Genomic DNA, 23,541 nt, shown 5'->3' with positions numbered 1-23,541 from the left:
AATAATAAAATATATTTTGTTAATTAAGATTAAATAGTAAAAATAATTAACGTTAACATATACGTGAACAAGTGGTCAAATGGGAATGTGTGTAATAATCGAGCGTATGTCTTCGATCTGTCGTGACGTCATCTTGGAATAGTCTATTGAAACATAAGCAGATAACAGAAGCGAAATAATGGCAACGTCGGTACGATTCGGGCGGTATAGCCTCTCGTGCAGCTTTCACTTGAATGCACAATGTTCAGAAATTAACTATAAAAGAGATCAAAGATGGTAATCTGTGTGTCAGACAAAGATGCCAAGGAGTTTGTCTGCTCTATGACGTCAATCCCTTTGGATATGTCAATAACCAGACTGTGTTCAGTGCTATAATAATATTATCATGCCGCGCCCCATAATCAATGACCATTCAAATTTATTATTTATTTTCTAATGTTTTAATTATTAATCAATTAATTAAGGACGATTACAGTTATGTATTAATATGCAGCTTCTAATTTTAATAATCGTTTTGCAAAAATTCAATTTTATAGTTTTTCTGGGATTTTCTGGAATTTACAAAGACAAGAAAAATAGATGTTTTAACAAAAATAAAAATAAAAACAGCTAATCAATAAAACATAATTTATTTTTTCAAACAGCTAGCTACTTTTAAACATTTATAATAATTTTCTATAGTACTGTCTCTTATGAATTTTGGGAAAAATAAATTTAACTTAACTTAAAAATAGTATATGATAATTTAAAAGTAACTTTGAACAGTAACTACAACAATTAAAACTATGTACTTAAATAGCATTATTTTCCTTCAAAATTCTATTTGACAGCAGCGACAAACGTTTCAATTTTTGTAATGAGTCGACCTGATTATTGTACATTAAATCCAGAATTTGCTTTATTAATGAAAAGCCAACATCTACAATTAAAAAAAACACTGAATGGTTTATCTAGAAAAAGGAAATACCACAACGGTAAGAACACTATAATGAGACAGACTAGACACTATAATGCACCTTTTGGGTTTAAAGTTTCTAAAGTATTTAAAAATAATGGGCATTTAAATTAAAATATAGCTGAAAGTGAAATCAACAAAAGTACCTTTAGCATGAACAGAGCCTTCCGCATTCTGGAGTTCTTTGGGAGGAGATGGAATGATTTCATTAAATGTTGGTAAAATTTCGTCATCAAGTCTCATCCTTTTCTGGGGTTGAGTAATACAATTTTTGGGTGACTTGCGTTTTAGCTATACGAAAGGAAAACATTGACATGTTTAGTTAGACTGGCTAAAAATCGTTCTTAAACCAGCAGAATGTGTTTACACATTTTGCAAACCGCGTTATTTGGAATCGTTGAACTTACCGCAATATTCTGAATAATATTGATTTTTTTCCCTTTTGCATCTTCAACATCTATTTCAGGCCAATCGTAATGGTCTGAAGGACTTGTACTGAATTCGGGGGTTGACGCTTCCGATTTATTTAGCAAATAAATGTCGCGTTTATCTGGGGATGAATAATTAGCTTCACATCTGGAAATTTGAAAATTCAATATTTTATGGAGCAAAGATAATCCTAATCCTTACCTGGCAGCGATATCCAAATTTTGACAAGTACTTTGATTGGCGTAAGTATAAGCGGCTTGCAGGTGCTTACGACGCGATTCGTTAAAGAGTGCATGAAAACCTTTATGCTTAATGGGCTCTAAACCAAACAAAGGTTTGTTCGATTCTGAAAAATTTCGGTCGAAGAATTAGTTCCAATTTTTTTGAGGAAGAAAGAAAAATCTGATCAGTTTATATCGGAATTTCCCGTTGATCAAGTTAAATAAAACTGCAGAAACCCGTGAACTGTAAAAACACTTACTCGGTCTGGTGTTTTGCTTCACCGTGTTCTTTTGTATTGTTTTTTTCACGTATGTTTTGGTGAAATTTTGTTTGTGGCTCAAAGGAGTGAATAGGTCGCCGCTAGACGATGCGTCCAAATCTAAAAATTTCAAGGGTTGACTCTATTTTAATTAAAGTTTAACTGATCCATTACCTAATTGATCCAAATAGGAGTAACTGTCAAGTTTGAACAACGTTCTCTTTGGTGGACATTCTACCGTTTTTGGTTTGCGATCGGAATCGACTAGCGGAATTTTTGAAGTTTCACAATTATGTATGGGCTTCTCGATTGGTGTACTTGATATTATTGCTGCTAGAAATGATATCATAATACAGTTGACTAATTAGTATTGTTAATCGGAATTTGTTCAAACGACCCACAAAAACCAAGCATTACACGGAACCCAACTTATTCATTCACCAAAATAGAACTGAACCTATTTTTAATTTGCCTCGTATTTACCTTCTTTCTCTCCATTAGCATTCATATGTACCATTGCCTTTACAATACTGCTGTTGGAAACCACTGATGTTGGAAAGTTGTCTAAAAAAGTGATATACTCAGTCATTAACACATAGGTACAAATACGACTTTTTTGCTGCATGCAATGTGCTTATCGATCTTGAAAAATCAAAATTACGAAATGTATGTAATATATATATAATAATATGAACGGTATGTAATATACATACCGTTCACACCTGTAATTGCATTGCTTTGCAAAGGCTCTTTTGCAGAAATTTCCATAATCGGTTCTGCCAGTAGATTCTCAACTTCAGGTGCTTTTTGCGAATCAACGGTATCCGCGTTTATCGCGCATGTATTCTTAAACTGCAGAGGAAGCTTAAACGTCTGGACGTTCAAAATGTTTATCAGCTTTGCATTTTTCTTTGTTTTTTCTTTCGCTTTATCTGGGAATGTGGACAGCAAAAAAAACTATAAAATGTTCTTATTTTGCTATAAATGCTGAATACCTTCCGATTTGGTTTCTACGCAGTTTTTCGACTCAGTTATATCCAGCCCGTTACAGGTAGTCGCTACAGGTTCAATCGCTTGTATTTCGGCTTTAGGGAAACTTTCTGATTCAGTTGCTCTTTCACTGATTCCACTGTGCTTTTTGGGTTTTTCAATTTTTAACTCGTTTGCTTCGTCCATTTTAGAGTCTAAATTAATAAAAGTGTGCTTTGTGTTATATCACTTTTATAACGTTTTGAAAAACTCACCAGTTTTCTGAGCAGCGGTAATTCCTTCAATGTTGTCCATTTGCAGATAATTATTATTATTACACTTTGGAGGCTTTGCGGGCTCACTGGTATTTCTGGATTTCGTTTTTCTTGCGCGTTTGGGTTTGCTTTCTTCTACGGTTATTGCCAAATTTTCCGCTTTGGTATCTAATAGTGAACAATTTTCAGGGTATCAAGTTATATAATATTTCGCGTTGTTTATTTACCACTTGTGAATGAAATCGAAAAATTTTCATTTACCTTTGTTCTTTATTCCGTCCGGCTCCTGTGCCATATCAAAATCAGGCTGAGGGAATCTTTGTATAGTTTTAATTTTTTTCTTCGTACTATTAGCTTTTGGCTTCGCTTTCTTTATTTTCTTGGGTAAAACTTCCATCGAAATGATTTGGTCTGAAAACCCCATTTTTTTATTAGCGTTAGGAGTTTCCTGCCAAGAATGTTCTAGAAAATGTACTTACGACCCTTACCTTCTTTTATTAATTCAGCCTTAGGATTCAATTTCGTCGTGTGTAATTTATTAGAAGCTTTACTAGTGATTCCCTGTGCTGACCGATCTTTCGACTTGGGTTCCGACACGTTAATCGCCCTCTTCTCTTTATTGCTTTCGAGACTCATGTCTAAAACCAAATGTAAGAAAATAACCACTTGTTTTTTTTTAATTCGCCAAAGCTATAGTTACGCTTTTCCTGCAAAGTAGGAGCAGTCGATGGTATCTGTGGACTTAAATCATGATCGACTTCATTTTCCCGCACTATAGCTTCTGTTCCAGTGTTGATGTTCTTGTCCATCTGATTTTCTTTCTCGTCAAGGTCTTCTAAACTTGCCTTTGGAATGGCACCGTCCATAACTAAGAGCGGTTAGAATAAATTTTGCGAATTTCTTATAATTTACAAAAATGCACCTTGTTTTAACACTGAGGTTCTGTTCTGAACTGAATTGGCTGAAACCTGAGAATTGGAATCCTGGTTGGTTTTGGTATCCCGAAGTGCTAAATTTGCGTTATCGGTGGAATCTTCTAAAGTTACTTTCTTCTCAGACATCGCTTGGCTAACTGTTTGCTCTTTAACATCATCCGATGTTGGAGTTGGCTTGTCGGCTGGCAAAACTGGATGAGAATCAATTTTAAATTACAATTTGTCAAATAGTTGCATCGACATTTTTCGAAACCAGTGTTTCGTTTTTTCCACAAAGGGACGGGTTTTGGTGAACATAAATAATAACTGAATATACCGCTCTCTTGTATTCCTACATCCGCTACTGCAGAAATGACTAAATTATCTTCTAATGCAATTTCACGGCTAGATTTTGTTATAGTTGACTTTTGCTCTTCAAGCTCTTCTACTCTTGGTTTTACGATGTCTTCTTTCGGGTCTGAATAAAAATAACGATCAGTATTTTTGCAAAACATTATTGGTCTTTGAGCCAGTTGAGTTGAGTGACCTTGATCCAACAAAACATGACATTGTGGTTCTTTAGTACTATCCGGAATTCCAGAATCTGCTTTTTCTTTCAACGCAATTTTCCTCTCATTAGTCTTCGATTTTGTGTTTTTCACTTTAGCAACTCGTTGTATTTTTGGCTTCGAATTATCTTGTTCCACAACTGTTTGAAATACGGTACTCTCAGGTTGTAACTTTTTGAAAGATAGTTAAATTACCATTTTTTACAAAATCCGAAGTTGAAGACATCTCAGGCTTAGGCACGATATTAATATCTTCATTATTGAATTCTGGCTTCTGAACTAGTACAGTCTCAGAAGAGGTTCGACAATCCATCTCCTGCAGCAATTCAAATGCCTGACTTTCAGCAGGATTACGGGCGATTTTTTTGTGTTTAGAAAATTTTTCCGGGTTTATGACCGAGTCCTCTTGAACAGACGCTAATTCTGAAAAAAAATGTCGGTATTTTGCATAAAAACTATTAATTAAAATGTGAACCTACTAGTCTCAGAAATAAGTCTTGAGGGGTTCTTAGGTAGATTATGCCCAAAATCACTTGCCCAATTCAATTTGGGATGTATGCTTTTCTCAGCCTTAGCCAGGACTAATTCGTCCATGACTAGTTCGTCATTATCATCCGAAGTTAAATCAATAAAAACCATTTCAACCCCATTTTCAATGACGGTCGTGTTATTACGCATAAGAGTTGCTTTGACTAATTGTGACTGGATTATCTGCTCTGAAACCTGCCTTTCGGGAATGCCAATATTAACTTTCATACTAAGCGCCGTAAAAGGTTCTGGTGAGTGCCGTTCCGCCGGCCTAAAGACTTGAGTTGTGCGTTGAAAGATGTCGGAATCAGAATCAGAATTATTTCCATCAATTCCTTGGGGAGTTGAAACGTTCTCTTCTCCAACCGCAGCTTCAAACAGATCTTGCGTTAATTCAGAATCTTGTGCTGACTCTAGCAGACAATCAATAATTGGCGGATTGTCTGTTTTCGGGCTATCATTTTGCGATGCAAGTTTCGCAGACTTTTGATTGTCCAAAACACTAAGAGACCATTTGTTTGAATGGGCTTGTTGAGGATTACTCATTTGTCTTATTGTTTCGGACACATTTTGAGATCTTTTTTCTGTTTCGTTGGGCTTTGACGAATCAACTAGATCCATAACTTTGAAATGCGACATTTTCATTGCTTTCATTGGCTCGGAAAGTTCGACTGCAGTTTCGTATTCTTCGGTCGTCCCGTCAGTAATAGAGTAGAATACGTCTTCGCTCATTAATTGTTCATTTGCTGACGGTGAATAACCACATGCACGTTTAAGTTGCAAAATTTGGTCCTTTAGTGAAACTGACGGATATTGTTTCCCATAATCTAAGCAAGAAAAATACGGATTAGAATTAGGCTGATCAAATAGTTGTCATCAGCATCAAAATAATGGAAGAAATTAAGTTATTTAATAAAAAAAAATAATTTTACCAGTAAGCATTTCTGAGTCATCGGCCATACTTGGAGTTTTGTACGTATTCGAATCAATGGAGAAAACATTTGAGTTTATACTATCTCGACTTGAACAAGCGGAGTATTCAGTGATGACCTGCAAAGGAAGCAATTTACTTATTTATGTTGACCTAATATAAAGAGTCTACTTACACATGACAAGCTCTCTACTAACACATTTTTATTTAATACTGTAGCTTTTGAATGCTTGCCCGAACTAGTCTTTGATTCATTTAATAGTAATTGGCACTGAAATTTAAACTGAATTCAATATGCTCCATATAATTGCTTCAACTTACCAATGAACTGGTTGTTTTAGAAGGCTCAACAGCAAAGTGTTGATCCATCTTTTCGCAATTCGAATTCGAATACTTGAAAACATTCAGTGTAGAGGATGAACCTTCATTGCTCTGGCGCTTGCAAGAAGACCCCTAAAAATGTAAATTGCAAGTCAGTAGGTAAACTGATGTGAAAAGATTTGAAGTGGCAGATGCTTACTGAACTTGACGATGTTAATCTGGAGACTTTTAACCCCAGCGGTTTATAAACTTTTTCTAAAAGAAAATATAACAATTGTGATATGTCGTCTAGAAGAAAAATGAATTCACTTACTAATCTTATTTGAGATTCGAGCTGAGGTGTGCTGAGGAAAAATTAAATAGTAAGTGACCGTGCGGTCGCACAAATAACATGTTCTTACCACAAAACTTGCTCCAAATAGGCGTGGCAAAACGTGCGAAATTAATTTGGTAATTTTTTCTTTCTCGTCGTTGCTGATAATGATTTTTACGTTCCTGTCCATGTTATCCATGTATTTTTGAGCCGTCATCGAGTAGCTGAGACAAGGCTTAGACATTTCCATAAATATAGTCGTTGTACATTCATCCATTGAAAATTTTCTAAAGTTAATTTTTGAAAGCAGTCTGAGTGAAACGGAACGGAAGTATATTTACCTTTTTATTTCGACCTTTTGTACATGACTCGGAAGTATGAAAATACGATTCCAATTATCAATATCCTCGTCCTCTGTGAAAAAGGTGACCATCGGCTCTATAATGTTGAAATCCAACCATCTTCTCCCTTCACCCTATAAAACCGGATGTAATTAACTAGGTTAAAAAATGTTGTGTTTCACCTCATCTGGACATTTGCAGGAAAAATTGCCAAACATCAAGGACTGAATTGGGATGGAAAAGAGCAACTTGGAATCTTGATTAAATTTGTTTAGCCACGTCCTAACATCGGCATCAAAAGTGTTAATAGATATTTCTGAAATAAGAGTATGATGTTTAATATGTGCTTTTCACTAAATGGTGTCTAGTATAAATACCCGTAAGCAAAGCTTTGCTTAATTCGTTGCACCCCGGCAGTAGATCGTATTTGATTTTCTTGTTGAGAAAGAACGCTCCGTAAAGTCGAAAAACTGTTTCCAGTACATCGGCTTGTATCGCATAGTCTCCAAACGTACATAGAGAATCCAACAGTTTATACCTAAAATCGATGACTGTTTTATCGGTGTATAAGTTTACATCTTATACATACATATAAAACATTTCCTTTTCCGCGGTATTCACGCGCACTTCTTTGCTTGATTTGCCAGCTATGCGATTATAAACACTTAAAAGCCCCTTCTTGCTGATGTTGGAGAACGAGCAGTGCAAAAATAAGTCAAAAACCTTCATGGTAACATTTCTAATGAATGTATTTGCTATATCAGTCTCGTTGAAAAAAACCTGCCATAATAATTATATCAAAAACCGCAACAAACTAATAGATTGAATGTAACTAGTAACCTACCGAAATAAAATCGAGAAGGGTCTGAAGGGATTTAATTTGCTTCCTCAATTCCGTGGATTCATAGCTTGAGATAAAGTACATAACAAGCTCGATATAATCCATCACATAGTTAATGAAACATTTCTCTTCGTGCTTTTGAATTTTGATGCCTCGAACCGATAATAACGCAGTGGAGAGCATATGAATATCTGTCCATTTTAAAGTCGCTGGAGAATTCTAAAATTGTTAAATCGTATAAAAAATGTAGAAATTAGTTTACACAAACCAGTTAAAAAGCTGGAAACCATCAACAACTATTAAGGAGAAAGTTGATGGTAAAAGCGGAAAGTTGCCTAACAACAGCTGATTGTTTTACGGGAAGATGTGGTGGAATTTCAGCAAAATAAAAAAGTGGTGCGGTATTGCGTCTTTAGAAGTAACCCATATGTGAAGATGGAAGCTACTCGTGCTTGCGAAACTACACACAATGAACAAGATGAAACAGATGAGATGCCGTGGAAAATGAGTAGTTCTTGACGTTTCGCAAGCACGAGCGGTTTACCTCTTCAGAAGTTACGCCGTTACTAATCTAAAATTTGATTAGATACGATAGTTTTCGGTTAGGAGTTTTTTAATTGATATTTCATGTGTGAAATGAGCGCAATTCATGACTAATTTGGACTAAATGGTGAACGAAAACGTTATTTGAAAAGGCACAAAGCATGCAAATTGACGGACAAATCGCACAGAGGAAATGTTTGCGCCTTCAGGAATTATATTTGTGCAATAAACCTCTAGCTGTTAGTTTTTTTTATAACATGTTTTAGTTCACGCGTTAAAAGCTAGTATAGATTTTAGAATGACGAACAGTAAAGCTAATGGTTGTGGGTAGCATTGTTTTTTCAATTAGGGCCCCTTAGGATTTTAGATTGTTCTTAAGCCAAGAACCATCTACACTCGCTTGAATTGAGGTAGCGCATGCATTAATTACACGTTTCATCACTTATTTATTCTTCGGAAAAGGGTTAAATAAGTGTAAAAAAGTTAAATATTGGTAAATACCCGCTTTCCATATTGGCTATCAACAGACTCGCAGAAATTCTTCAAAACTTCCTGAATCGGTTCCCGCGACACTACAGTGGAGTCCTTCGACTCTTTTTTATTCATAGCGACCGTTTTGCGTATTAGTGTGATTCAAGCAACTTAATTTTGAGCTTAACTTAACCAACGAAAGAACTTGCGGCTCACAGTTTTACCGAAGACATTCGGACATTTTGAAAACTACTGAATCTGACGGCAAACTGTAGAATTTGAAAAAAGTCCATAGTGAAGTCGGCGCAGCCGAACACTGCGTCTTACCGATTAGCTGATTCGGGCATGATCGGCTTCCATTTGTCCGGGTTAACATGTCCGGCTTGATACAGATTTATAGGCCACCAGTTATACAACCGCGTCGGGACGGCTGGGATATACAGGGTGATGCTTTTTATCTTTTGAATCAAATTTGAAATTTTCGTTGCCCAGCACGAACTATGTAGGCATATATTATACCGGGCGTTCATGGTTAGGGGAACACATTTATTTACTACACACAACCAGTTAGGCTAAACTTGTAGGAAAAACTTTCAAAAATTCTCGAACACGCTGCATATATGTTGGTGTTTGATTTTGTTGTTGTTGGTGTTTGATGGCAATTTCTTAACAGTTCCATCAATACAATATTAATGATTATAAAAAAAAACGTTATTGAAAAGACGCCCTAGATTCGTTGAAATTGGACTAAAATCGTTACTAAATATTACACAACATTTCTGCGGAAAAACTGGCTGATATTTCTTGGAAACAACCCACTCCCCATATCCAGGGGAACCTGGATGGGGACTAGTGGGGTCATTGCAGACGTCGACATATCGATCCAGAGGGTTTTATATAAACTCCCGCAATGTATCCAGTCGCTGTAGTTCTTCGACCAAGGAACAGTTGCTGATTTCGAAGTTATTTTCCGCTAGTGGGCGATGTCTTGTGCATTGTTCGCCCTTTAATTTGATCAGGTATGTGAATTTTCAATCGTTTGCCGATTGCGATTGGTTTCTGCAGAGAATTTAGGTTTAAAGCTGCTAAACGGGAGGATTTTTTGGTCGAGCATTGTGTGGTAAACAGTTGCTGGTTTTTATCGATTCGATGCATTTTCGTAGCTATGCCTGGACATTTCCAAAGTCAACTTAGCTAATTAGGTTGACAATTGGGACAAAACTCCTTTAAGTGGTTTAAGATATTATTTCCCTCCTTGCAGGTGCGTGTGTGAATATGGACAGAAAATCACATTTGTGGGTTTTGTTGGTCATCAATTTTATTTTTTTATTTGCTTTTGTTTCTTCCACAACTGTATGAACATTTCCTACTGCAATTAGTCAGTCAAGTGCGCAATATTAAATTAATCCCAATGCAATGTTAGCCAAGGTTGCTTTCATTTCGCGTTTTGTTTCTTTGTTGCCAGGATTAGGTACTTAAGGCTAAAGCGCACTAAAGCCAATGGTTAAACAATGAAAAATTCCACTAACAAACAGCTAATTCGAAGAAATTCCTGGCTGGAAAACGCCTTTTCTGTTTTTTCTGATGAAGCAGTTTAATATAAATAATAAGAAACCTTGCTAATGGGGAAAAATATGTGTTATTCCAGATGCTGTTCATAATGAGACTACTGGGAATAAACTGGTGCTCATATAAACATTTATCGACCTCAAGTTACCATTATCAGACTGAGTGTAATAAGAAACATTTTCAAAGTGCGCGATTGTTTTAAACTTAGTGGCAGGCAGCCATCCTGTATACAGGTAGATTAGTGCTTACCATTCGCGGTGTCGACATAGAAATTATACCCGGTAGAAACGCGCGAGTGAAATTTCCCAATTTATCTCCAGTACGTCATTCTGGTGGGGTACTCTTTGAACTATTTATACACGGCTGTTCAGTACTGTTTTCAATCGAGTTCTACGTGCATTATCCAACCGAAGACAGAAAAAGCCCAGACCTTCTTTCTTTTTGTTCATCCGAGATCTTCATTGTATGGGTAAGTCTTCGCAACTGTCTAATATCTACTATGCTCAAGATCCTCTAGCTCTAGGATTAGATGCTTTCAATGGGCGCAGTTGGTAAAAGTTGACTTTTAAATAAATTACTTGTATCAGCTAGTTTTGTGCTGTAATTTGGAACACTTTTAGAAAGTGACGCATTAAGACAAGGTCCAATCAAAACGTGCTGGTTTTATGGTTTTTAACATGAGAATAATTACTGCAAACCGCTGTTTTACTATGCAAACGTGAAGAGCTTTGTGCTGGCCGAAGGCTCGAATTCGATTGTGTTTTGGCCGCTTATCAGTTATCTTGTTATCAAAAAAAATTGAACAATATGAATCTGCGTCAAGTAACAAAGGCAATCTTCAATAGAAGAATGTAGTTTAAATTTTCTGGAATTTATTTGTTTGAAAATTATACAGCGCCGTTCAGGGTTTTCTAGCCAGACTTTTACAGTCAACAGGTAATGTGCATGCTTTTTAAGCAGAGCTGTGAAGGTTGGTTGATAGTTGAAACCCAAATCGAGAAAGTTGCGAACCGAAATATCGCAGAAAACAACAAAATTTATCGGAATCGACTGATGGAAACTAAAGCGAAAATGAAAAACGTGTTAAATGCATTTTGACCTCGAGTGCAAGCGCGTCTTTAAAATAACATATCTTCTAGACTTAAAAACGCAAAACCTAAAATTTCTAGAGTCGATAGCAGAGGGTTTGATCTGAAAGGTTGGAAGATTTGATTAAAAACCTAAAAGATCCTGGTTTTTTATTTTTCAATGTGTCTTAAAAAACAGAAAACTTCTACATTTCAAATTTTACTTAAAACCAAGTAGTAAGTTGAAATTGTCTTTGAAAATACAGAATTTGCAAAAGTGGAAATGTGTTTGAATTCGAATTAATTGCAGTTTGGGACGGAGTTGCTATTACGTATAGCAAAGGTCGATTTCAAATTGCAAGCGTGTCTTTAAAAATTCGCACCTTCTAAACTCGACCAGGCAGCGAGCTGAAATTTTCACGGTTTTCAGCTGAGACTTGATTCTAAAAAATCTGAAATTTTTATTTAAATCGCACAGGAATCCGATTTTTCGTAAATTTCTAAATGTGTCTTAAAACAGCTTTGTTGCAACTGAAAACGCTACTTTGCAATTTTCAATACAAAATCAAGAAAAATGTCAATCTTAAAAATATAGACTCTTTTGCGTGAAAAAACTTCGCCGAAAAGTGTTTGACTCGAAATAATTTTCACCCGAAACAACATTTTGCAGTAGTTTGGTTTATGGCAAACGTCGGCCTCAAAGTGCAAACGTCTCTTTAAAAATTCCTATCTTCTCAGCTGAATCAGACTCATTTTGAAAAATCTGAAAATTTTATTTAATTCGTACAGCATCCTGAGTTTTGCCAAATTTTTAAATGCTCCTTAAGTGGTCAATATGGTTTGCAAAAGATCAAGTATTGATCTGTAAATCCGATGATGATTATTCAAAAATCGTCACAAAGTTATCAAGATTTATCCGTTTTTTTTATGCGCATTTTGTCCCATACTCAAATGCGCTCGTGTATTGCGAAAAGCATAAATAGAAAAGACCTATTTTTGGCCGATTCATTCAGGTAACCAAAATTTACTCAATCAAGCGAAGAACGGTGAAATTAGAGTTTCCTGGAAAGCTCCATTTGTGCGAATAAGCAAACTATTAATAGATGTATGAATAAAAACAATAATATTATGCGAATTTTCGTGAGCAGATGCGACTGGCGTTGAGTCTAATACTAAAGTTTCAAGTGAAAAACTGCCTTGATCTTAAATATTTCTATATTTGGCACATACACAAGCACGCAAATAACTATTTCATTGTTAAATTTCTGTATTGAATGGGACTTTAATAAAATAGGAAAATAGTTCAAAGCGAATATTTTAAGCAGATGTTGCGCGCTTTGTTAGCGACTCACTCTATATTGAGCCGTTGATTCATTCGTCGAACTAAACGTGGAAATTGCGGAACCAAAACTGATTGCTTGGCTGCTGATTTCCAGCAAATTCTGGTCAAATGTAGATGTTGATTACTATTAGGAGAAAATTGCGTTCATTGTTCCATGCACATGATTATGAGTCGCGTTAATTCCCATTTAACCGCATAGTTCAACGGCATTCAATCCGCATTAGCTGTTCACATTTGTTCAATATTGCGAAAGTTTGCGCGCAATATTCTTGTCTTATTGATCACTTTATACTTTGTGTGTACAACTTACAAATAGAAGTTATAAATCAACTCCTAGACAACATTATTCTCATCCATGGATGTATTCCAGAGCGTGAAAAACCATTACATAATCCACTGCAAGCAATTAGCAGTAGTGTCGGATCAGGAGCGACCTCTTCTGAGCAACATGAGTCGGCTGCATCCGCTTCAACCGGTGGCGGCATCTTGTCCGGTCGTCGGGACCGCGTTGAGGGGCCCCACTTTGAAGGGGCCATGGAGCGCCCCTCAACCGCCCCCATGGTGGGGCGTTGGGGCTGCGAATGGCCAAGTTGACTCGAGACAGACGAGAGTTCTGGTTCAAATCGAACCCTCCTAGGTAGAACAGTTAGTTAGAAGTAAAGTGAGAAGTTGCTTGAACGATTTTCTCTACATCCAGGGTTCACCGATCCTCCTGATGAAGGAGTAGAACATCTGGATTTTTGCAACGCCACTGCCAGCCTCGAATACCCGCTAAAAATCACCGAATATGACCAAATCTATGGATATTGGCCGCCAGCTCATCCTCTACCTCTACCTAGATGGGCTGCGGAGCCTCTACAACCCTACAGGTCAGTGGCAGCTTTGCTCCAATTTCCTGCACGAGGACTTAACATTTTCCTTTGCAGGTTGAAGAATCTGAGGGAATATGAAGTGCTCGCCGGCAAAATTGAGATGGAGTTGCAAAAGCTACTGGAAGAGCACAATTACGACACCGTTGGCAACTTCCTGGAGTTGTACCAGAACTTCAAGAAAAGCCACATGAGAAGCCTAATTGAGTTTTTCCACGCGTAAGTTAAAAGAAGTGATAACTTCATGATAACTAATAAGTGCGAGGAATGCATAGAATTCATTGAAAAACATCCTAGAAGTTTCAGATCCGAAATAATCGACATTTTCGGCACTTTTAAGCGTTTTTTGAGCTTTCTCGATCTTTGACCGACGATTTCTTCCTTATTATTGACCCAAACGCTTTATAAATGCATATTTCTGAACTTCTTACATCGAAATGAATCGAAATTTTTTATTTTTGGACGACATTTTTCCAAGGGTGAATGTCGATTTTTGACAAAAAATGAAAATTTTATCAAAATATCTTGAATTTTACATAATTTTCAGCTCACGGACGCGAGGAATGCATCGAACAGATTGAAAAACATGCTAGAAGTTTCAGATCCGAAATAATAGACATTTTCGGCACAGTTTAAGCATTTTTTGAGCATTCACTACCGTTAGCCGACGATTTCTTCCTTATTATTGACCCAAACGCTTTATAAATGCATATTCAATTTCAGTGCAACGCACTGGAGCTCGTCCACTCGAACTAAAGTCCTTCCCAGCAGCCCCACGAGATAACTATTTTCCATTAGAAAATCATCCATTGCTATTAACAGTTGCATAGTTCACACCGTGCCACAAGAAGTTATCACTTCAAAAAAACCTAATCCACATCAACCAACTCAATTCTTTTGCAGTTACACACCCAGAATATCCGACGAACATCACACATGTGTTGGTCTAGCTTTGGAGCTGCGCTACCGCTTGCAGAAACTAGAACAGTCCTACCCCACGCTTCAGAACCATCTGAGCATCGTTTCATGTGAAGAGAACATCGACTCAGTGGATGGTTATACTGCGTTGAGGGACACCTTCGATACCATGCCTTCCACGTTGGAAAAAGAGCATTGTTTGATGTGCATGCGATTTGAGTTCAATGGAAGGAGTGGAGTGTTGCTGTGCGATCCTGGCTACCATGTTGCCCGAGTTGTGACGGTCATGGCTGATCGGGCCTACCCCCATACGGGTAAAACATCCCCCCGAGAAACACCCCCGAAATTTTACATATAAAATTGCAGGTTGGTTTATTGAGTCTGAGGAGAACAACATTCGCAAAGAGTACAACTACTCATTCTGCACCGCCAAGGAAACCTTTGTGCAGTGGGATGAAAGAACAACGAAGAATGGCAATCGGGAGGAATTCACTGGGATTATTTACGTTGAACGCCCTTATCTTACGGCTGTTGATGTGACTGAGCGCAGGAACTTGATATATCCGTTCAGGTTGGTCATCAGCATCCACTAGTTGAAGCTCACATACGTAATTGCGGAAACATTTTCAGGAGTTTGCTATCAAGGGATCAAAAGGGCCATTTAATTGCTGGCGTCTACTTCAAAGTGAAACTGAAAAGCGATGATTTTACGGTGTTCTATCAAGACATGGGCAAGCAACGGCTAAAAATGAGCTTCTCTGCACTTTTACAAACTGAGGTTTGTGCCCCCCAAAAGGCACCGTTTGCCAAAAATTTTGCAATTTCTGTCTGCAGATAAACGAAGATATTTTGAAGAAACTGAGCATTGCCAACGACCAACTGAACATGCCGAAGGGAAAGCTTTTGGAAACGCTGCAGCAATGCGCAGAACTTCTACGGGATGACCACTATTTACGGGAAACTCTCGCTATTGAAAATCTCATCAGTGTAATGTCAGAGAATAACTAATTTTCTTCAGATGTGTCCTTTTAAGATGGTTTTTGCTTGATCTTGCTTGGTGTTAGTGTTTGTATTTTTTTACTATTTTGCTTGATGGTGTAAGGAATTGCTCTACTGGTAAATTATCTATTATTAAATTTGAATTTTATCCTAAAATAGGAGTGTTGGATGTTTGATTAATTTAATTATTAGTGCTTTTAGGCGTTTAATGACTTTCCAGCTGGATTACTTCACTAGCTTACTTGATCTTACACATTTACTAACTTTTATTTAAAATATATTAATTGTCACTGTGGGATTATTTTTTTGAGGCCTAATTTGGATAGGGAGTATTTTATTATATAGTCAATGTCCCAAATATATTATATCCGCTTGAGTATTATACAGTGGTTTATTAAATTATACCTGACATTTTCCCTTCATCCAAAAGCGTATTTTTAATGCATATCTTTTAATCTGGAGCAAGAAAAAACCTGAATTTTAACCTCGGGCACGTTTCATTAATATTTTCCGACATTTGAAGGAAAAATTCCAACTTTTATGATTGAGCAAATAGCAAAATGAAAGTTCCTCAGACCATGAAAATATTCTGCAGTAAAGGGTTTGAAAATTTGAATAAAATCCCGCAAAATTTGCGGATTCCGGTTTAAAATAGTCAAAATAATTCCTGATTGCATTTAGATCAAACAGCACCCTACAAAATAGAGCTTTTTGCGGAGTTTTGCACTCTATAGAAAACGCTTCAATTGAAAAAATACTGGCATTTATGACGTCCTTTTAAAGTTGGTTTAAAAATGAACGTTTGTAAACAAGTTCCCGACCTTTAAAAATGTCTGACTTCAAAACTTTAACTTCTTTTCTTTTGCAACTGCATGCTCCCTAAAAAATCAATAAGTTTCTTTCTAGAGCAATTAGCAATAAAAACCTTCTAAATTTGAGGGAAATCGCAGAAAATCAAGATTTTTGTTTATCGTGTAAATTATGTTCTGCAACTTACACTAATGCAAGTTCTGTTCTAAAAATTCATAACTTTTTTTAAATAGCAGATGGCAACATGAAATTTCAACAATTCAAAGTAAAGATAAGCATATGAAAGCTCTCAATATTTTATTTAAATTTACGCGACTTTCAGTTTTAATAATCTTGCGAGTTCTGGTCTGAAAATTAACGTTTTAACGCGACCGGAATGTTTCTATTGAAAATTCATAACTTCTCTTCTGGAGCAAGCAGCAAAAGGAATTTTTGTGAAATTGTAGAAAGTATATGAAAATGCAAAAAATTCTCTCTTTCTGAAAATTCCAATGAAATTGATTAAAATTTTGAATTTTCTGAGAATTAATGTTTTTACGCAACCTCAAGTTTTCCATCCAAAATTAATAACTTTTCGTGCAGCGCAGATAGCTACATGAAAGTTCAACAGTTGAAAGCAAACCTACGTATATAAAAACCCTGAAAAATTCATTAAAATAGCAGCGAATTATGATTTTTGTCAACCTTATGAGGCCGGGTCTGAAAATAAACGTTTTTGCACAACTGCAATTTTTCGATTGAAAATTCATAACTTTGCTTTCAGAGGAAAAAGAGTCTTGAAATTTTGAAAATTTATAGAAGATGTATGTAGGTACGTAAAAAATATTAATTTATAATTTCAAAGTCATCGCTCTATGCAACATCGAAAAATCAGAAGGCGTGAATGAAGCAAAATATCAAATTTCCACCCGAACCCAATCCAATGGAATTCTGACTAGTTTGTATGCGGTAAGCGATCGGATTATAGTGGAAAAATGTTTGAGAATAAATATAAAGTAAGAAATTCAAGTAAATCATTGAAAACGACGAAAAAGGTGATAAGTTCGAAATCAAGTGCAAGCAAACCCAAGACGAAAAAATCGAGACGATTCAACCCTAGAAATGTGGTAATCAAACGAGTAAGTAGGTGGATTTAAGTGAATTAGGACGCGATTTAAAAAAACGACTTTTTCACAATAGTTTACAAGTTCGTTTAATGTACTTAGACAATATTGCGGTTTTCTACAGGGTGTTTAAATACCCAGAAAAAAATATCCGGCAAACTACAGCGATTAATTATTTCAACCAAAGTCAAGTTAAAGAAAATGCTGGATTGAAATTTGAAAAATCCTTAAGTTGAGCGATTTGTGAGTTTATCGTGAATGCAATCCGGTAAGTAAAATGCTTATTTAACACGTATATTAAAAATAAATTTAAAAAGTTGACCAATACCCAGATTAAATAAAGATTTTGAAAGGATTTTGAGGCATTTTTGCGGAACGGGGTCATTGTTTATTGAGCTGTAGTAAAGAGGGCGTGGAAATATAATCAATAATCAGACCCGGTATACAATCGATCCAACAATAAAGCTGCGGACAACAATGCAATTCCGGTCACTCTAAAAAAACCACCGCGCAATACTTAAATCAAAGTCAAATTAGAAAATATTCATCTCTCCTCTCAACGTTGGGTGTGTTTTTCGGCAAGATCATCGTGAACAGAAAAAAGTAAATAAATTATAATTAAATTTAAAGCGACTGCAACTGTACGGAATTTTTAACGCGTCGAAATGGTGCGAGGATCAGCTATCGGAATCGACTTAGGTACAACTTACTCTTGTGTTGGCGTGTGGCAGCAAGGAAAGGTGGAAATAATAGCAAACGATCAAGGTATGTAGAGCAAATAAAGAAATTAACTTAGGAAAATTATAAACATCCATATTGTTTGCTTGCGGGTTGACAAAAACGATATAAATAAAATGCAGACGCGTAGGAGCCCATTGTTTGCAACCAACCGTCTATAGACGAATGATGATTTCATCATCAGACAAACTTTTATTGGCAAATCATCCACAGGGAATCGAACAACCCCAAGTTATGTGGCCTTTACGGATACCGAACGGCTGATAGGAGATGCTGCTAAAAACCAAGTCGCCATGAACCCGAACAACACGGTATTTGATGCGAAAAGACTGATCGGCAGGAAATATGACGATCCGAAGATCCAGCAGGACATGAAACTGTGGCCTTTCACAGTGGTGAGCGATAAAGGAAAACCGAAAATTCGAGTGGAGTTTAAAGGTGAGCGAACCGCCGGTTTATTTAGAGCGTCATGTTTTCGTTGCTGTTCAGGTGAAACGAAAACCTTTGCTCCTGAAGAGATCAGTTCCATGGTTTTGACGAAAATGAAGGACACAGCTGAGGCATATTTGGGGAAGAGTGCTTCTGATGCCGTTATTACCGTTCCGGCATATTTTAACGACAGCCAAAGACAAGCTACTAAAGATGCCGGAACTATCGCTGGTAGGTAGAAGCGTTCAGTAGGTCTCCTAAAGTCCACCCTTCACTGGAAGCTTTGCAATGCCCGAAATACTGCATATGATTTACCGAAGGATTTACATTATCGATCGATTCCACCGATGTGCATGCCACAACTCTCAAACTAAATTTAGAAACTTCCTTTCCAGCGAATTTGCATTAATGATACTTTCATGTCTTTCCATTTATTATTCTGATTTATTTTCCTGACTGCTTGTACTTATTATGATTATGATTGAATTTTGTCTCGATATTCAAAATTTGTACTTCACACTTTGACTGAGACCCAGGAAAGATGAGAATTTCCATTTATTCCCATAAAGGAATCAATATCTCAAGTTTTACTCAGGCAGCTCACAGGTCTATAATGTGAAAGGCAAAAATCCAAAGCCCTGAAACAACGAAAATATTGTAGGATGTTTTCGCATTTTTTGGGACACCTGATATATCCAGAAGCAATTTTCAATCAAAGAAGTAATTAATTAATTTCAAGGAATCAACGTTCTGAGAATAATAAACGAGCCGACAGCAGCCGCTCTTGCTTATGGCCTGGACAAGAATCTAAAAGGAGAGAAAAACGTCCTCATTTTCGACCTGGGCGGAGGAACTTTCGACGTTTCCATACTAACTATCGATGAGGGTCTGTTAGAGTAGAAACCCGATGCGCAAACCTTATTTGCATCGCTTATAGGGTCGCTTTTTGAGGTGAAAGCCACCGCGGGCGATACTCATTTGGGAGGCGAAGACTTCGACAACCGCCTGGTCAACTATTTCTGCGAGGAGTTCAAGAGAAAATACAAAAAAGACTTGGGCAACAATCCTCGAGCCTTGCGGCGCTTGCGAACTGCTGCGGAAAGGTGGATGTGGATGTCAATTTTCCGAACTCTTGCAGAAAAATATCGCCTGACATTTCAGGGCAAAACGTACATTGAGTTCAAGCACAGAAGCCTCGTTGGAGATTGACGCCCTCTTTGAGGGCGTGGACTTTTACACGAAAATTTCCCGGGCACGCTTTGAGGAGCTGAACGCCGATTTGTTCAAAAGCACACTGGCACCAGTGGAAAAAGCCCTCAAAGACACCGGCATGGATAAGGCCAGTATCCACGATGTGGTGCTAGTAGGTACGAACTGGAATAGTTCTACTAACATTCCTTCTGCAATTCCTCGAAAAATCCTTAGGAGGTTCTACAAGAATACCCAAGATCCAGTCGCTGCTCCAAAACTACTTCAATGGAAAGAGCCTGAACTTGAGCATCAATCCTGATGAAGCCATAGCGTATGGGGCAGCAGTACAAGCGGCGATTTTGAGCGGCGATCAAAGCTCGAAAATTCAGGCACAAAGCCCGCTTTTAAGCCGTTCTCAGCTAATCTAGCGCTTTTCCAGGACGTCCTGCTGGTTGATGTAATTCCCCTGTCTTTGGGCATCGAAACGGCAGGAGGCGTGATGTCGAAGATTGTGGAAAGAAACGCCCGAATTCCCTGCAAACAGACGCAGACTTTCACGACTTATGCAGACAACCAGCCAGCTGTAACAGTCCAAGTGTTTGAAGGAGAAAGAGCCATGACTAAGGATAATAACTTGCTGGGTATAAATTCGATTTTTGTTCAACACCGCGGTTTCAACCAAAACTGTTTTAAAAAATTGAGTCTATTGCCTACACATTTTCGCCACATTTTTGATTTAGTTTTTGCCCAATATCCCATGGTACGGTTAACTTGACTTTAAAATTTTGAGGACCTGAAATTGGCTTCACAAAACACTTAAACTACTGCTTTTTCCGGCTCCCCGTCCTCGTTCGGACCATCGGAATTGAAGCTCGAAACCGAATTTTCCCTTCAGAGAAAAGCGCCAATTTCGAGTCACTGACCGTTTGTGCAATTTCGGGCAACTTTTTAGGTACATTTGATTTGTCCGGAATCCCTCCAGCCCCCAGAGGCGTGCCCCAAATCGATGTGACTTTCGATTTGGACGCCAACGGCATTTTGAATGTGGCTGCAATCGAAACTGGAACTGGAAAATCGAAAAACATCACTATCAAGAACGATAAGGGCCGCTTATCGCAAAGAGATATTGAGCGAATGCTTGCTGAAGCTGAACGATACAAGGAAGAAGATGATTTGCAACGGGACCGAGTGGCCAGCAAGAATAAACTGGAGAGTTACGTCTTTGGGTAATTAGCGGATTTAATCGCAGTTGTTTGTGGAAGTTTAGGGCTGTTTTAGCATTCGCCAAGCCGCAGATGATGCCGGTCCGAAACTGACCGAATCGGAGAAGCGAAAGGTTCAAAAGGAATGCGACAATTGCGTTCAATGGCTGGACAACAATCAATTGGCGGAAAAAGAGGAATATGAGGATCGATTGAGGGCAGTTGAAAACTTGTGCAGTCCCATAATGGCAAAATTGCATCGAGGCAGCAAAGGGCCCAGCGGGGAGCAGGATGGCCCCACTATTGAGGAAGTCGATTAAAAAATTTGCTTTGTTCAGTTTTGCTAAAATTATTATTCGTTTTCGAATGAATCCAAAATTTTAGAAATGTATGAAAAATCCAAAAGTTAAATTCGCATTGTTTTATGCAAGCCCCTGCTAACCCCATCCTTTTCCATTAGTCTTCCTCGCTCTGTGTTGAATGCAATGTTTTTTTGACACAAGGTTGCCACGTCATAATGTTCTGAGAATCGTACGTGTGACAGTTTGGATTACAGGAGACGTCAATAAGACATTATTCTCTTGGTTCTGGTTTGAGCTTTCAAACTTAAAAAATGTGATTAATTTAATTTACAACAATTATCAAACCGTGGGAAATGAGTACCGTTTGGTGGGTTGTGACAATTGTCGCAAAACTGTCAAGAATAATGCAGATTTTCTCCAAAAACTTGATAGTTTTGAGGAAGGTTTGTATGAACTTTTCGCTGCTCGAATGGCATTTTAGTAATGAGGTGAACGCAATGTGAATTTTGAACGCTAGGGATTGATAAACTAGAAATTACCGAAATTTTTACGAACAAACTGACATTTCTGCAGCAGAATTCAGTTTACCAAATGCCCCTCAAAAGGACTCAATGCTTAGACTTTTGTTATTCGTGAGTTCAACTACCGATGGTGGCGCTGCAAAACGTCAAATTACTCTTTGTCGAGTGACAGTTGAGACTTGTCAGACTTGTTTATTTATTGCAGTTGATGACATTCATAACATAAAACAATGGTTACACACTTTTCGATCTGTTTGAATTTTTTTTGCTGATATTTTGCCCTATGAAGGCGTGTTGTATTTTTTGGAAAAGTGGGAAATTTCAGTGAGCAAAAAACCTACCAAAAATTATTTAAAGAAAGTCGTTAGAAAATAAATTATCTATAAGGGGACTGAAGTCATAAGAAACACGTTAGTCAATCGTCATTTAAATCCCTATTTGGTTCTAAAATATACAACTGATTTATTAAAAAAACTGGCTTTAATATTACTAGTAATAAAAATGAAAAATTTCAACACCGCTCAAAACCCTAATGAAGGGCATCAAATTTTCACTAGGGCTTCGCTTCCCGAAAAATCTTGAAAGCTCATAGAGATAATAGAGCTGAACTTTATGAGCAACCCGGTATGGTTTTAGTCACCACAATAGAAAAACATCTTTGGCCATACAGCGAGGAGAAGGGATCTGTCGGCTCTCAAGTTTCTTGAGTTGGCCTGGTCGGTCGAAGGATCGCAACGCGTCAAGCGACGAACGAGAAACCGAGAATAAAGTAGAATAACGTTAACAGAGCTTGGTGTCTGTCGCATACCGACGACGAGCTTTTAAACTAAACTAAAAAGCTACCTGGTTTTTTGTGCCTTTGGAAAACTTTTTTGCGCGTCTGTTTCTTCGTTGGCGTCAAAGACATGCTCCTAGTCGGTACGGGGACGGTGAAACTGTAAAGACTTTCCGGCAAAAGCTTGCAGTTCGACGCTTTATTTGTGATCGTTGGCAAGAATGTGCTGGCTTTTAAAAACCCGAGTGACCAAGAAGGATACGTTGTTGATACAATGCGGTGATGTGACTGAAACTAGTTGATAACCTGGTTTCTTTGCACTTGGGATTTTGGATTTTTGTGGTGATTGTGTTGCTAAACTTTACTCGCAATGGATAATTTGGCGATTAATAATATGGGAATTAACTTGCCCGAGGTGAGTTTCACTCAGTTAGTTCAAGCTCAAAAAAGCGTTCTTTCGGGTCGCACCGGGCTTTTAACAGGTGCGTCAAAAGCACACTTGCGTAGGGATTTCGCATTTTTATCTCGCTATCGCTAATGCCGTTCAATTGCTTTGTAAACTGCCATGTTTATTTGCCTTTAGCGTCATCAATATTTGTTTAACACACTTGAGGGTTTTGTTGTAATTTTTTCCTTACGCTGGAATTTCGTAAAACTACAGCAAAGTCCTGTTGTTCTATACGGTTTCTTGGCAGTCGAGTTTTCCATAACCGGTTAAGCTTTTAGAGGGTTCCGCTCAAAAATTAGCCGAACCATAGTCTGGTGTCGGGTTTTATTTTTTTTTTTAACCTAAAGAATACCCGATTTAAGCAGGTTAAGTAAAAC

At 37.5% G+C, this 23,541-nt stretch overlaps 4 protein-coding genes and 1 long non-coding RNA gene across 13 annotated transcripts in view; 4 read left to right on the top strand and 1 right to left on the bottom strand.

Annotated features, from left to right (window-relative positions):
* Positions 1-609: 609 nt before the first annotated feature.
* On the bottom strand, positions 610-9,145 carry LOC109545386. Of its 4 annotated transcripts, none has more exons than XM_048663896.1 (30): positions 8,912-9,145; positions 7,871-8,086; positions 7,616-7,806; positions 7,404-7,564; positions 7,209-7,342; positions 7,027-7,160; positions 6,774-6,972; positions 6,686-6,716; positions 6,572-6,627; positions 6,373-6,504; positions 6,227-6,322; positions 6,053-6,170; positions 5,072-5,947; positions 4,788-5,015; positions 4,571-4,732; positions 4,361-4,501; positions 4,032-4,235; positions 3,810-3,977; positions 3,589-3,747; positions 3,371-3,520; positions 3,110-3,277; positions 2,861-3,049; positions 2,579-2,797; positions 2,349-2,429; positions 2,040-2,198; positions 1,866-1,985; positions 1,586-1,730; positions 1,363-1,531; positions 1,102-1,246; positions 610-919 (listed from the first exon to the last, which is right to left on the bottom strand). In XM_048663896.1, the coding sequence occupies exons 1-30, from the start codon at positions 9,014-9,016 to the stop codon at positions 792-794; spliced, it is 5,184 nt and encodes a 1,727-aa protein (XP_048519853.1). In that variant the 5' UTR covers positions 9,017-9,145; the 3' UTR covers positions 610-791. The 4 variants fall into 4 exon arrangements, with proteins under 4 accessions (XP_048519853.1, XP_048519854.1, XP_048519855.1 ...); XM_048663897.1 differs by having other exon boundaries at positions 2,040-2,195; XM_048663898.1 differs by having other exon boundaries at positions 3,598-3,747.
* Positions 897-7,353, top strand: LOC125503476. The gene is made up of 2 exons (XR_007280896.1): positions 897-974; positions 7,228-7,353. It is a non-coding gene; the product is annotated as an uncharacterized LOC125503476 (long non-coding RNA).
* Positions 9,146-9,787: 642 nt separating the features above from the next.
* LOC109545370 lies at positions 9,788-16,027 on the top strand. Its single transcript, XM_019916034.2, has 9 exons — positions 9,788-9,900; positions 10,530-10,919; positions 13,230-13,496; positions 13,557-13,728; positions 13,786-13,947; positions 14,632-14,960; positions 15,013-15,217; positions 15,277-15,424; positions 15,481-16,027. Exons 5-9 carry the CDS (start codon positions 13,832-13,834, stop codon positions 15,652-15,654), a joined length of 972 nt encoding a protein of 323 aa, XP_019771593.1. The 5' UTR covers positions 9,788-9,900; positions 10,530-10,919; positions 13,230-13,496; positions 13,557-13,728; positions 13,786-13,831; the 3' UTR covers positions 15,655-16,027.
* Positions 16,028-17,414: 1,387 nt separating this feature from the next.
* LOC109545296 (tight junction protein ZO-1) overlaps positions 17,415-23,541 on the top strand; it is a 33,420-nt gene continuing 27,293 nt past the window's right edge. For 5 of the 6 annotated variants that reach the window (XM_048664197.1, XM_048664195.1, XM_048664194.1 and 2 more), the window contains exon 1: positions 17,415-17,573. In XM_048664197.1, coding sequence (XP_048520154.1) covers positions 17,430-17,573 — 144 coding nt within the window. In that variant the 5' untranslated portion in view covers positions 17,415-17,429. Of the gene's footprint in view, positions 17,574-22,644; positions 23,132-23,541 lie in introns of those variants that run through there. The other variant, XM_048664196.1, reaches the window with a different exon arrangement.
* LOC109545368 (heat shock protein 68) lies at positions 18,050-21,455 on the top strand. The gene is made up of 10 exons (XM_019916033.2): positions 18,050-18,323; positions 18,510-18,734; positions 18,786-18,956; positions 19,465-19,611; positions 19,663-19,828; positions 19,887-20,092; positions 20,151-20,305; positions 20,356-20,557; positions 20,869-21,142; positions 21,195-21,455. Exons 1-10 carry the CDS (start codon positions 18,224-18,226, stop codon positions 21,436-21,438), a joined length of 1,890 nt encoding a protein of 629 aa, XP_019771592.1. The 5' UTR covers positions 18,050-18,223; the 3' UTR covers positions 21,439-21,455.

This window comes from Dendroctonus ponderosae, unplaced genomic scaffold, assembly GCF_020466585.1.
Source record: "Dendroctonus ponderosae isolate FM_Combo_2020 unplaced genomic scaffold, Dpon_F_20191213v2 Dpon_F_20191213_2, whole genome shotgun sequence".
NCBI lineage: Eukaryota > Metazoa > Arthropoda > Insecta > Coleoptera > Curculionidae > Dendroctonus > Dendroctonus ponderosae.
This window is presented reverse-complemented; position numbering and strand designations above follow the sequence as displayed.